The sequence below is a fragment of the Chiloscyllium plagiosum genome, chromosome 26 (genome assembly GCF_004010195.1).
Source record: "Chiloscyllium plagiosum isolate BGI_BamShark_2017 chromosome 26, ASM401019v2, whole genome shotgun sequence".
In the NCBI taxonomy this organism is placed as follows: domain Eukaryota; kingdom Metazoa; phylum Chordata; class Chondrichthyes; order Orectolobiformes; family Hemiscylliidae; genus Chiloscyllium; species Chiloscyllium plagiosum.
The window spans coordinates 43,154,781-43,167,615 of record NC_057735.1 but is presented as its reverse complement, the minus strand read 5'-3'; the positions used below and the strand labels follow the sequence as shown (position 1 = coordinate 43,167,615).

Sequence of the window (12,835 nt, the reverse complement as noted above, 5' to 3'; positions counted from 1 at the left end):
TAGCTGTCCATTGTGATGATTCTTCACCCGTGAGGTTATAAGCTGTTGACCATTTAACACATGAAGGGGGGGGGGGGGGGGGTTGCTGCTGCCAATCTTTCTCTCACCCTACCCTCACAGATGGGCACATTGCTGCGTGTTTCACAACTGTGAAGACTGGCAGAGACTCAAGCAAATTATTCCCCTCTTCAGCCCAGTGTTACTGAGACCAGTTACCACACATAGAAACATTAGAAAATAGGTGCAGGAGTAGGCCATTCGGCCCTTCAAACCTGCACCACCATTCAGTATGATCATAGCTGATCATGCAATCTCCGTATCCCACTCCTGCTTTCTCTCCATATCCCTTGATCCCTTTAGCCATAAGGACCACGTCCAGCTTCCTCTTGAATCTATCTAATGAACTGGCCCCAACAACCTCCTGTGGAAGAGAATTCCACAGGTTCACAACTCTCTGAGAGAAGAAATTCTTCCTCATCTCCATCTTGAATGGCTTACCCCTTATTCTTAGACTGTGACCCCCCCCCCCCCCCGCCCCAAGTTCTGGGCTTCCCCAACATCGGGAAATTTCTTCCAGCATGTCACCTGTCCAGTCCCAATTGAATTTTATATGTTGCTATGAGATTCCCCATCATTTTTCTAAATTCCAGCAAGTACAAGCCCAGTCGATACAGGATGGCATATGCTGCTACCTGGGAGCAAGTGAGGACTGCAGATGCTGGAGAGTCAGAGTCAAAAATTGTGGTGCTAGAAAAGTAGAGTAGGTCAGGCAGCCGCCGAGGTACAGGAGAATCGACGTGTCAGGCATAAGGTGTTCCTTAGGAATATGGAGGGAGAAGGGGGCTGAGAGATAAGTAGGAGGGTATGGGTGGGGGTGGGGGGAAGATAGCTGGGATGGCAATAGGTGGTTGCTGTGGCAAAAACGGCAGAGTATAATGCACTGTATCTGGAGATTTGTGGGGTGTAAAGTGAGGACTGGGGGGAAGGGGGCGATTCTATCCTTATTGCAGTCGGAGGGGTGTGATTTGAGGGAAGAGGTGTGGGAAGTGGATCACTATCCCACCTACCTTTCCCCCATTCCCACCCCCAGCTCTCTAATTATCTCTCAGCCTTCTTTCCCCTTCACTTTCCTGATGAAGGCCTTATGCCTGAAACATGGACTCTCCTGCTCCTCGGATGTTGCCTGACCTGCTGTGCTTTTCCAGCGTCACACTTCACGACATGTACTATCACCTGTCTAAAATCAATCAGCAAGGGTCTTTTTAACCTTTGGAGGGACATCAGTTCTCCAGCGCTGTCACATCCTTCCTATAGTATGGTGACTAGACTTGCATGCAGTACTCCAGCTGTGGCTGAACTAACATTACATGCAACTTCATCATTACTTCAAATTGGCAAGTCGACATTTACATTCCAGAAGTAATAAAGGAAAACATCTGTCAGAACCTAGTGTTCAACTGAGCAGGAAAATCGACCTTTTGGGCAAAAGCCCCTCATCAGGGATCGCTATCCCACCTACTTTCCCCCAGCCCCATCCCCAGCTCTCTATTTATCTCTCAGCCCTGTTTCGCATTTACAATCCTGATGAAGGGCCTTTGCCTGAAACGTCAATTTTCCTGCTCCTCGGATGCTGCTTGACCTGCTGTACTTTTCCAGCACCACTGTAATCTTGAGTCTGATCTCCAGCTTCTGCAGTACTTACTTTCACCCAGTGTTCAATTGCCTATTGGTAAGCAGACCAGTGAATAGAGTCCTTTATTTAATTCCATTATACCTTCCAAGCCCCTGGTGCAAAGTCACAGTGATGTCGACATGCTCTGACATAATACAACATTCAGTGCAATGTCACATTATGTGTGTCTGTTCTGGGTCCTTGGTGTTGCAAAAAGCATTTTTGGTACTGTTTTAGAATTGTTTGCAATTGAGAAATTCCTTTTGTTCCATTAAAACTTGGATTATGAACAACTTGTATTTAGTTATCTTCAGTAATGAATATCTCTCACCATTCTGGGAGTTGACCCAAAGTGGACAAGCTGTATAAAATCTGAGGCTATAAGACCAAGTCAGAGGCTAGGAATCCTGCAGCGAGTAACTTCCCTCCTGACTCCACAAAGCCTGTCAAGACACGAGTTAGGAATGTGGTGGAGTACTCTCCAATTCCAGGATGAGTGCAGCTCCAACAACACTCAATAAACAAATGCATTCAACATTCACACCTTTCACCACTGAAACTCAATAGTAGCAGTGTGTATTATCTACAAGATGTCATAGAGTCATAGAGATGCACAACATGGAAACAGACTCTTTGGTCCAACTCGTCCCCATATCAATATGCTGTCCTCTCACCGTGATCTGGGTTCTCCGTGTCCAAAAATGTTTCAATCCTGGTTGTGACAGCCCTTTGTTTCCGCCATATCCACTAGCTGCTTCAGTTTGGCCAGGACTAATCTTTCTACGTCAGATATAGTCAGCTGTGACTGGAAGTGTTTCCAGAAATGTTAAAACCATTGTGGACTCTTCCAATGGCAATCCTACAGGTGGAGTATCTGCCAATTGGAGGTGGCTCAATATATCTGCATTTGCTAATTACCCTCCCGGACGATGTTCCAACTTGTAATAATACACACTTAGTACTACAGCCCACTGCTGAATTCGAACTGAAGCTATGGGCAGCACAATCTTATCCTCTGTGGTCCATTACTATTATAAATTTTGTCCATAAAGATACAGAACATAGAACAATACAGCGCAAAACAGGCCCTTGGGCCCTCGATGTTGCGCCAACCTGTGAACTATTCTCAGCTCGTCCCCATACACTATCCCCAAATCATCCATGTGCTTATCTAAGGACTGTTTAAATCTCCCTAATGTGGATGAGTTAACTACCTTAGCAGGTAGGGCATTCCACGCCCTTATGACTCTCTGCGTAAAGAACATGCCTCTGACATCTGTCTTAAATCTATCACCCCTCAATTTGTAGTTGTGTCCTCTCGTACACGCTGATGTCATCATCCTAGGAAAAAGTCTTTCACTGTCAAACCTATCTAATCCTCTGATTATCTTGTATGCCTCTATCAAATTCCCCCTTTAGCCTTCTTCTTTCCAAAGAGAACCAAGTCTCTCAGCCTTTCCTCATAAGACCTTCCCTCCAGACCAGGCAACATCCTGGTAAATCTCCTCTGCACCTTTTCCAATGCTTCCACATCCTTCCTGAAACGGGGTGACCAGAACTGTACTGAAAATGTGTTGCTGGAAAAGCGCAGCAGGTCAGGCAGCATCCAGGGAACAGGAGAATCGACGTTTCGGGCATGAGCCCTTCTTCAGGAATGACCAGAACTGTACACAATATTCCAAGTGTGGCCGCACCAGCGTTTTGTATGGTTGCAGCATGATATTGCGGTTCCAGAACTCAATCCCTCTACCAATGAAACCTAACACACCATATGCCTTCTTAACAGCACTATCCACCTGGGTGGCAACTTTCAGGGATCTATCCCCATGGACTCCAAGATCCCTCCGCACATCCACACTACCAAGAATCTTTCCATTGACCAAGTACTCTGCCTTCCTGTTATTCTTCCCAAAGTGCATCAGCTCACATTTAGCTGCATTGAACTCCATTTGCCAACTCTCAGCCCAATTCTGCAGTTTATCCAAGTCCCTCTGCAACCTTTAACATTCTTCCAAACTGTCCCCTACTCCACCGACTTTAGTGTCATCTGCAAATTTACTAATCCATCCACCTATGCCTGCGTCTAAGTCATTTATAAAAATGACAAACAGCAGTGGTCCCAAAACAGATCCTTGTGGCACACCACTAGTAACTGGACTCCAGACTGAATATTTTCCATCAACCACCACTCGCTGCCTTCTTCCAGAAAGCCAGTTTCTAATCCAAACTGCTAAATCACCCTCAATTCAATGCCTCTGCATTTTCTCCATCAGCCTACCATGTGGAACCTTATCAAAACCTTTACTGAAGTCCACGTATACCACATCAACTGCCCTACCCTCATCTACATACTTGATCACCTTCTCAAAAAACTCAATGAGGTTTGTAAGACACGACCTGCCCTTGACGAAACCATGTTGACTATCAAATCAAATTGTTGCTTGCTGGATGATCATAAATCTTATCTCTCATAATCCTTTCCAAAACCTTTCCTACAACAGAAGTAAGGCTCACTGGTCTATAATTACCTGGGTCATCTCTGCTGCCCTTCTTGAACAAGGGCACAACATTTGCAATCCTCCACTCCTCAGGTACTAAACCTGTAGACAATGACGACTCAAATATCAAAGCCAAAGGCTCTGCTATCTCTTCCCTAGCTTCCCAGAGAATCCTCGGATAAATCCCATCCAGCCCAGGGAACTTGTCTACTTTCACTCCTTCTAGAATTGATAACACCTGTGCATAACTAACCTCGATCCTTTCTAGTCTAATATTTCGTACCTCATTCTTCTCCTCTACAATACCCTCCTTTTCCTGAGTGAACACCGATGAGAAATGTTCATTTAGCACCTCTCCGATCTCTACAGGGTCCACACTCAACTTCCCACTTCTATCTTTGACTGGCCCTATTCCTACCCTAATCATCGTTTTATTCCTCACATAGAAAGCTTTAGGGTTCTCTTTTATTCTATTTACTAAAGACTGCTCATGTCCTCTCTTTGCTCTTCTTAACTCTCTCTTTAAATCCTTCCTAGCCGATCTGTAACTCTCTATCGCCTCATCTGTACCATCTTGCCTCATCCACACATAAGCCTCTTACTTCTTCTTAACAAGAGATGCAATTTCTGTAGTAAACCACTGTTCCCTTACCTTATCACTTCCTCCCTGCCTGACAGGGACATACCTATCAAGGACATGCAATATCTGTTCCTTAAACCAGCTCCACATTTCCATTGTCTGCATCCCCTGCATTTTGCTACCCCATTCTATGTATTCTAATTCTTGCCTCATCACATTATAATTGCCCTTGCCCCATCGATAACTCTTGACCTGTGGCATGTACCTATCCCTTTCCATCGCTAAACTAAACGTAACTGAATTATGGTCACTCTCTCCAAGGTGCTCACTTACAACTAAATCAAACACCTGGCCTGGTTCATTATCAAGCACCAGATCCAGTGTGACCTCCCCTCTTGTCAGCCCTTCGACATACTGTGCCAGGAAATCCTCCTGTACACATTGGACAAAACCTGATCCATCCGATGTACTAGAGCTATAACATTTCCAATCAATGTTGGGGAAGTTAAAGTCCCCCATAATGACCGCCCTGCTCCTTTCACTCCTACCCAGAATAATGTTGCTAATCCTGTCTTCCACCTCTCTGGAACTCTGTGGAGGTCTATAAAAAACTCCAAGAAGTGTGACCTCTCCTCTCCTGTTTCTAACCTCAGCCCAAACTACCTCAGTAGACGAGTCCTTGACAAAAGTTCTCTCAGCCACTGTTATACTATCTTTGACTAACAAGGCCACGCCTCCCCCTCTTTTACTGCCTTGCCAGTTTTTAATGAAAGATCCCTGGAACCTGCAACATCCATTCCTGTCCCTGCTCTATCCATGTCTCTGAAATAGCCACAACATTGAAGTCCCAGGTACCTAACTGTGCTGCAAGCTCACCTACCTTATTTTGAATACTTCTGACTTTGAAGTAAACACACTTCAAACCAGTTTGCTGTCTGCCAGCACATTCCTGTGACCCTGAAATCCTGTCCCTGTCCTTCCTACTCTCATCCTCCTGTGCACTGCAGTTACATCTCCGGTTCCCATCCCCCTGCTGAGCTAGTTTAAACCCGCCCAAATAGCACCAGCAATTTCCCACCCAGGATATTAGTACCCGTCTGGCTCAAGTGAAGATCGTCCTGTTTGTACAAGTCCCATCTTCCCCAGAATGAGCCTCAATTATCCAAAAACCTGAAACCCTCCCTCCTGCACCATCCTTGCAGCCACGTGTTTAGCTGATATCTCTCCCTATTCCTTGCCTCGCTATCACGTGGCATAGGTAACAATCCAGAGATAACAAGTCTGTTTGTTCTAGCTCTCAGCTTCCACCCTAGCTCCCTGAAATCTCTGTATTGGTGGAACTTCCTGACTTCAAATATGACCGCCAAACCTTCCTTTTTTATTTGGGCATATATACGCTCTGCATTAGCCAAAGTCCTAGATGCATATGTTATTGGGTGTTCCTCTCCACTGGGCCACCTATGAGCTCATACTACCCTGATACTATATGTGAGGCAATGCATGCCAATAGCAGATTTTGCTTGGGATCATACAGTGCCAATACTTTCAAGGATAATATCTGTTTCTTTACTTCCCTGAAAGCTATGGCTTGGCTATGTGACCATTTCCAAGGCTGACCCTTTTTTAGGAATTGATGAAAAGGTGTCAAGATGGAAGCCTGGTGATGTATGAACTTTCCATAATAGTTCACCACCCCAAAGAAATGCCTAAGCTCCAGTACAGACGCGGGAGCCGGACCTTTGATTGCTTTCACATTACTTTCCAACAGGTCACCCAAATGGGTCACTTAGGGCCTGGAATGCATGCTTTCCCCTGCTAAGGCTTACATGCACCTGGGAGAAACATCTAAGGACTATGTCCAAGCTCTCAAAGTGCTCCTTATTGGTCTTCTCTATTATTAGTATGTCATCTAGATAAATCATGACTTGGGGTAGGCCACTGAAAAATTGCACAGGCTGACAATGCCTCAAATGGCAGTCTTGTATATCAGTACAAATACTTATGGTTATTAATTGTAACATACTTCTGGGAATTGCAACCACAATTGCAAGTACACATAGCTCATGTGCAGTTTTGTGAAGGACAGCCTCTCTGCCAGTTTTGTTAATAAATCATCTATGCGAGGGATTGGGTATTTATCCACTTGCAAAAAACGGGGTTTACTGTTTGGTTAAAATCCCCATAAAGGCAAACCGACCTGTTGGGTTTCACAGTTGGTATGACTGGTGCTGCCCATTCCACAAACTAGACTGGTTTGATGCTTCCTTCACTTCCCAGCCTTCTGATTTCTGGCTCTACTTTTGTCCATAAGAGAAATGGCACTGGGCAGGCCTTGCAGAATCATGGAAATGCTTCCTGGTCATCTGCAAGATGGCCTTGGCTGCTTTGATAGATCCCAAATCTTCCTGAGAAACTTCCGGGTATTTAATTAGAACTTCACTCAGGCAGCCATTTTTTAATCGAGAAACGTTAAACCAATCAAGGTCAATCTTTTACAACCAATTTTGACCCATCAAGCTTAGATCTGAGTCTTTTACTATAATCAGTGGTAACTGAACCAGCTACTTCGCCTAAGAGACTGGAACTGAAGTTGTATTCTTAATCTGTAAAAGTTCCCCGGTACAGACTCTCAGACTAGCTCAGTTCTTGTGTAAACTTGAGGGTTGGAGTCCAAAGTGAATTTTATTAAAGATCGATTCAACAATCGCTGATACAGCCACACCAGTACTGACATCCATTAGAACCGGGTGACCATCTAACTAGACATTTATTTGATTGGTTCTGATTTGGATGTTGCTAAGCAATTTAACTGTTCCAAACCAAATATAGGTGGATTTTCCAGGATTATGCACTCTCCTGGAAAATGTTCTATGAGTTGTCTTACTCACTTTAGGTCCTGTGGGACTCTTGCCGCATGCTGGCAGCAACTGCAAGTTCTGCCGGCCCAGAACTTGCAGAAGGTTTTAACCGTTTGTCTGCGGCTTGGCTTTATAACAGGATTTTACTGGGGGCTGACCTAGAGTCCCTCTGTTCAGGATATGTCCTGTTTGAGGTTATGCTATTGTCTTCACTCAAGTGGGGTCTCCCCAAGCTCAGTTGGCCTGGCGAGGGTGTCCACTTCCATCAACATACCTTGTAGCTCATAAGCTCCACTTGCCACATTTTCTAATGACAAAACCAGTTGTAGTGCCTGTTTGAAGTCCAGTTGGGTTTCAGCTAGCAGGCAGTTTTGCATGGTTACATCATTAATCCCACATACCAAATTCTCTCTTAACATCTCATTAAGGGTTAAGTCACTAGGCCTCTGCCAGTCATCTTAACCTAGTCAAAAATTCCAATACTGATTCTTTTGGTTCTCAAATTGCCAACTCATACAGGCTGCGTCTCAGAGTTAGAGGAGGCTTGGGGTCGTAACATTCCTTAACCAAATCCATGAACTCTTGAAAGGTTTTAGTATCTGGTGCCTCTGGGAAAGTTAGGCTCCTAATAACTGAAAAAAGCTGCAAATCCACAAGCTGTCAGGAGAATTACTCATTGCTTTTCATCTGCCCCAGTGTCATTTGCCCAGACAAAATAATGCATTCTTTCCACATGCTAGCCTAATCTTCCATGGCAGGATCGAACAAGTTCAACTTCCCAAATAACATGATGATGCCAGAAATGTTTACCCCGACTCAAAGACGACAGTTGCGAGCAAATTTCTTTGTGAGTATGCTTCACTTTATCGCCACTGAAATAACTCCACAGAGACCAGTATCTCATCTCCAAGTCATGCTTTATTTATACATGGAAAGTCCTTGATACTACTCCAGTTCCCTCGGAGCCAGATCTGGGAGTGACAGGATGCTTAACAGCTCTGCTTGTTTTTTTTTTAACTTCTTTCTTTTTTTTTGTTTTTCTTTCTTTTTGCCTTTTTTTTCTTTTTAACCCCCACACTACCACCTAAGTGCGGTAGTGCTTATTTTTTTTTCCAGCACCCATGGTGTGTGTGTGCAGGTGTGAGACACAGTGAAAGACACAAAGTGCATGAATCTGTATTCAAATTCCACCCCACTCCTGTTTATTTATTTATTTTTTCTCAAATTCCACCACCAGGAAGATAGGAAAACACCCGGGTGGCCAGTGACAAACAGCTCTGTTTGTTTTTTTTTATATTTTATTAAACAAATTACAAAACAGTTTACAAAAAAACATTGACAGCTGTACACAAAAGACAGCAGTTTTACAAGGGAGAGGAGCAGCAAAGCTAGGCCCCGAACCCTACCGTTCAACCATTTTACAGGGAGAGGAGGACAAACCTCAAATCCCAGTTCCACATATGACAAGACAGTGACAATGACATTTGTACATTAGACAATACCGTTACATACAAAAGTGCAGACAATACAGACCCAGCAAGCCCCCGCCCCTCCCACCTTCCGACCACTCTAAGGCAGCCCGCCCCTACCCACCTTCCGGTTCTCGGTCCACCTCATGCCCCAGCTCTGTTTGTATCTGTCAGCCAGGGCTCCCTGATTGGACTAGATTAACAGCCCCAATCAGAGAACTCACATCCTGTGAGGCCCACCTGGCTAACCTCATTACAATCACTATCGGCCTGTTCCAATTTTCATTCATCTTACCAGATTGGTATCTCAACTTCATGATTCCATATCTATTGATACACTTACCCAATAAAAGTTGATCAGTTTCAACTTTGACATTTTCAATTGACTCCCAGCTTCAACAGCATTTTGGAGAAAAGAATTACAGATTTCCACCATGTTCTGTCAAGAAAGACTACTGACATCCCGCATGAAGGTTCGAGCTCTAATTTTCATATACGGTTATATTTCTTGTTTTGGCACTATCTCAAGCACCAACTTTAAAAACAGAATAATTGGGCCAAACACAAATAGGTCAGTCAATATGACCACCTATGCACGCATAAACTGGCCAGGAGACTTCAGTAACTGCCGACAGATGCCGCTATTCATGTATGGTCAATGACAAACACACATGCAGAAATACAGAATTAAGTAGAAGCTTTCATAGTGTGTGCATGGGGAGGGAGATTCAGCTGCATTTTTGTTTTTTTTGGGTAGGTGAGGTTTGCTGTCTTGGAACTAAATCCACTTAACCACAAGGCACTGCTGACCCTATGATAGGCCATGAGTAAGGCAGCTTTGGAACAAGTAGTACTATTCTCTCAAACATGCAGTCACAGGTTAACTGGTTGTGCTCCTGATGTTGTAGTTGCGTTGCAACCGCAGTCATTGCTGTCCTTTTTACTATCCACAGGTTGAGGCTAAACTTGCCCTGAATAACTGCTCAGGTATTGGTTCCAAACAGCACCAACTTTCAGTGTGATGATATGGGCTGAGTCTTCTTTGTTCCTGGCAGCTGACATTCCATTGCTTCACAGTGACATGGCACTGAAAACCTTTGATTTTGTGCATGGACAGTTGCTGTGCCACCTAGTACCTGTCATGGACAGCACTGATTAACCACAAGGACAAACACAAAGTGGAGAACCACAGGGCCGTAGCATGTGATGAAAGTTTTGTGAAGTTATCACAATAACATCTCCAAATTGATCTGTCCATCAATTCACTGCCCCCGAGTTCTACCTATTTCAAAGACTTCTGACACAGTTTGTTTTACATATAACTAGAACAGCTATTTATTAACAATGGAAGGTAATTTACAAAATTCCAAGAATGTTAAAGACACAAACTCTTAAAATGCATTAAATAATTATCCAGACCATTAGCCCAAAATCCCATTTTTCCCACAAGCTGGCACTTAAACCTAATGGAGAAGACAAAGGTTGGTCATTAAGGTTCGATATTATGTTAAAAAAAGAGAGAGAAGCAGTAAGCCATATGGTTAGATTCAGAGTATTTAAATTTCAGGCTAACAGTTCTGGCCTCTGAATGTGCTAAATTCCTCTGAGCAGCTCTACAACAGTTTGGGCGAATAAAGTGCTGAAACCTTTGAAAGATTTACAAAATTGGATTGGCTCCTTCTTCATAGCAGTCTCCTTGTGGTATCCTGTCAGTCAGACACTCTTAGATTCATACAGCACAGAAACAGACTCTTCAGTCCAACTCATCCATGTTAACCAGGTTTCTTAAACTGTTTCTAGTCCCATTTGCCAGTAAGTTAGATCACATGGAATACAGGGAGAACTAGCCATTTGGATACAGAACTGGCTTGGAGGTATAAGACAGAGGATGGTGGTGGAGGGTTGCTTTTCAGACTGGAGGCCTGTGGCCAGTGGTGTGCCATAAGGATCGGTAGGGGCAACTTTTTCACGCAGAGGGTAGTGCGTGTATAGAATGAGCTGCCACAGGAAGTGGTGGAGGCTGATACAATTACAACATCTAAAAGGCATCTGGATGGGTATATGAATAGGAAGGGTTTAGAAGGATATGGGTCAAGTGCTGGCAAATGGGATTAGAATAGGTTAGGATATCTGGCCAGCATGAACGACTTGGACTAAAGGGTCTGTTTCCATGCTGTACATCTCTAAGAATCTATGATTTTATTTGGCACATATCCCTCTAAAATATTACTGTTCAGATACCCATCCAGACGCCTTGATACCTTTTTAGGGAAGCTCTCCATGACCAATGTTTATTCCTAAATCAACACTAATTGGTTTTTCTTTCTAGTTATTACAGCATTGGCTATTAAACATTTTGAGATGTCCTTAAGTGGTGAAAGATTGTGCATAATCACAAGTCCTTACACCAACATGATAGAGCTGAATGGCCTCACCGCATGCAGGACTTATTTTTATTCATTCATGGGATATGAGCATCGCTGATTGGGCCAACATTAATCTCCCATGCCGAATCACCCTTGACAGGTTATTGGTGAGCTGCATTCTTTTATCACTACCTGGTATGGCAACTGTACCACTCAAGATCGGAGATGGTTACAGAGAGTGGTGAACTCAGCTCGGACAACTTCCCATCTATAGAATCCATCTACCAGGCCCGCTGTCAAGGAAAGGCCGCCAGCATTCTCAAAGATCCATCCTACCCGGGCAATGCTTTTCTACAACCTCTACCATTGGGGAGAAGGTACAGAAGCCTGAAAACACGCACCAGCTGGTTTTGAAACAGTTTCTATCCTACTGTTGTTGGAATACTGAATGGACTCACAAATTCTTAGCATTCGCCTGTACCTGTGCTTTTGTTTTTGCTGCTGTTTACCTATTATTTACTTATCTGTGCTATTTATGTGGTCTGCCTGTATTGCTCGCAAGACAAAGTTTTCACTGTGCCTTGGTACATGTGACAATAAATTCAATTAAATTCTTCAGCCACTGTTGTCCCTGTGCTGTGGGTGGACCTACAATGCCATTAAGGAGGGAGATCCAGGATTTTGGTCCAATGACACTTTAGAAATCGCGATTTATTTTCAAGTCAGGATGGTTAAGTGGCTTGAAGGGGAACTTGCAGGTGGTGTATGTGCTGTGTTTTGTCCTTGGTGGTGGGTTTGGCAAATCTGTCTAAGTAGCCTTCGTGAATTTCTGCAATGTATCTTATAAATAGGTAGGATTAACTTTTGATTTTTGTTTTCACGTTTATACTGAGGGAGCTGCTGCAAAGGCTGGCCATGGAAGATTGACCTGAGGACAAACTCCCAGCAACACCCTATCAACACGTGGCTCACTGCGGGAAATGGCAACAACAATTTGTAGAGCGTGCGCATGCGCCGATAGGGTGGCAGGTTGCGGCGCGCAGGCGCAGTCAGGCAGGCGGTTGGATGACAGTTCTGGGCGCGCAGGCGCGTTGAGCCGAGGGCGCTCAAGATGGCGGGCCCGCTGGCGGTGGCCGGGGACGTGGTGGTGGATGCGTTGCCTTATTTCGATCAGGGTTACGATGCGCCGGGTGTCCGAGAGGCGGTGAGTGCCTGGGTCGGGTCGGTGGGGGAATACCTGTGATCAGCGAGGAATTGTGGTAGCTCCGATCGACAGCGGCGATGAAGTGTTGTCCTTTGTGGGCCTCAGGGCTGTATTCACCACCATCAGCTGTTAATGAGCGCGGGATTCTTCCATCCCCCCCCCACACCCCCCCACACCACACACCCCCT

The 12,835-nt window shown here is 44.6% G+C and overlaps 1 protein-coding gene across 1 annotated transcript in view; it reads left to right on the top strand.

The window, feature by feature from the left end:
• Nucleotides 1–12,518: 12,518 nt before the first annotated feature.
• bcas2 (BCAS2 pre-mRNA processing factor) overlaps nt 12,519–12,835 on the top strand; it is a 42,472-nt gene continuing 42,155 nt past the window's right edge. The window contains exon 1 of the mRNA XM_043716999.1: nt 12,519–12,647. Coding sequence (XP_043572934.1) covers nt 12,555–12,647 — 93 coding nt within the window. The 5' untranslated portion in view covers nt 12,519–12,554. The remainder of the gene's footprint in view (nt 12,648–12,835) is intronic.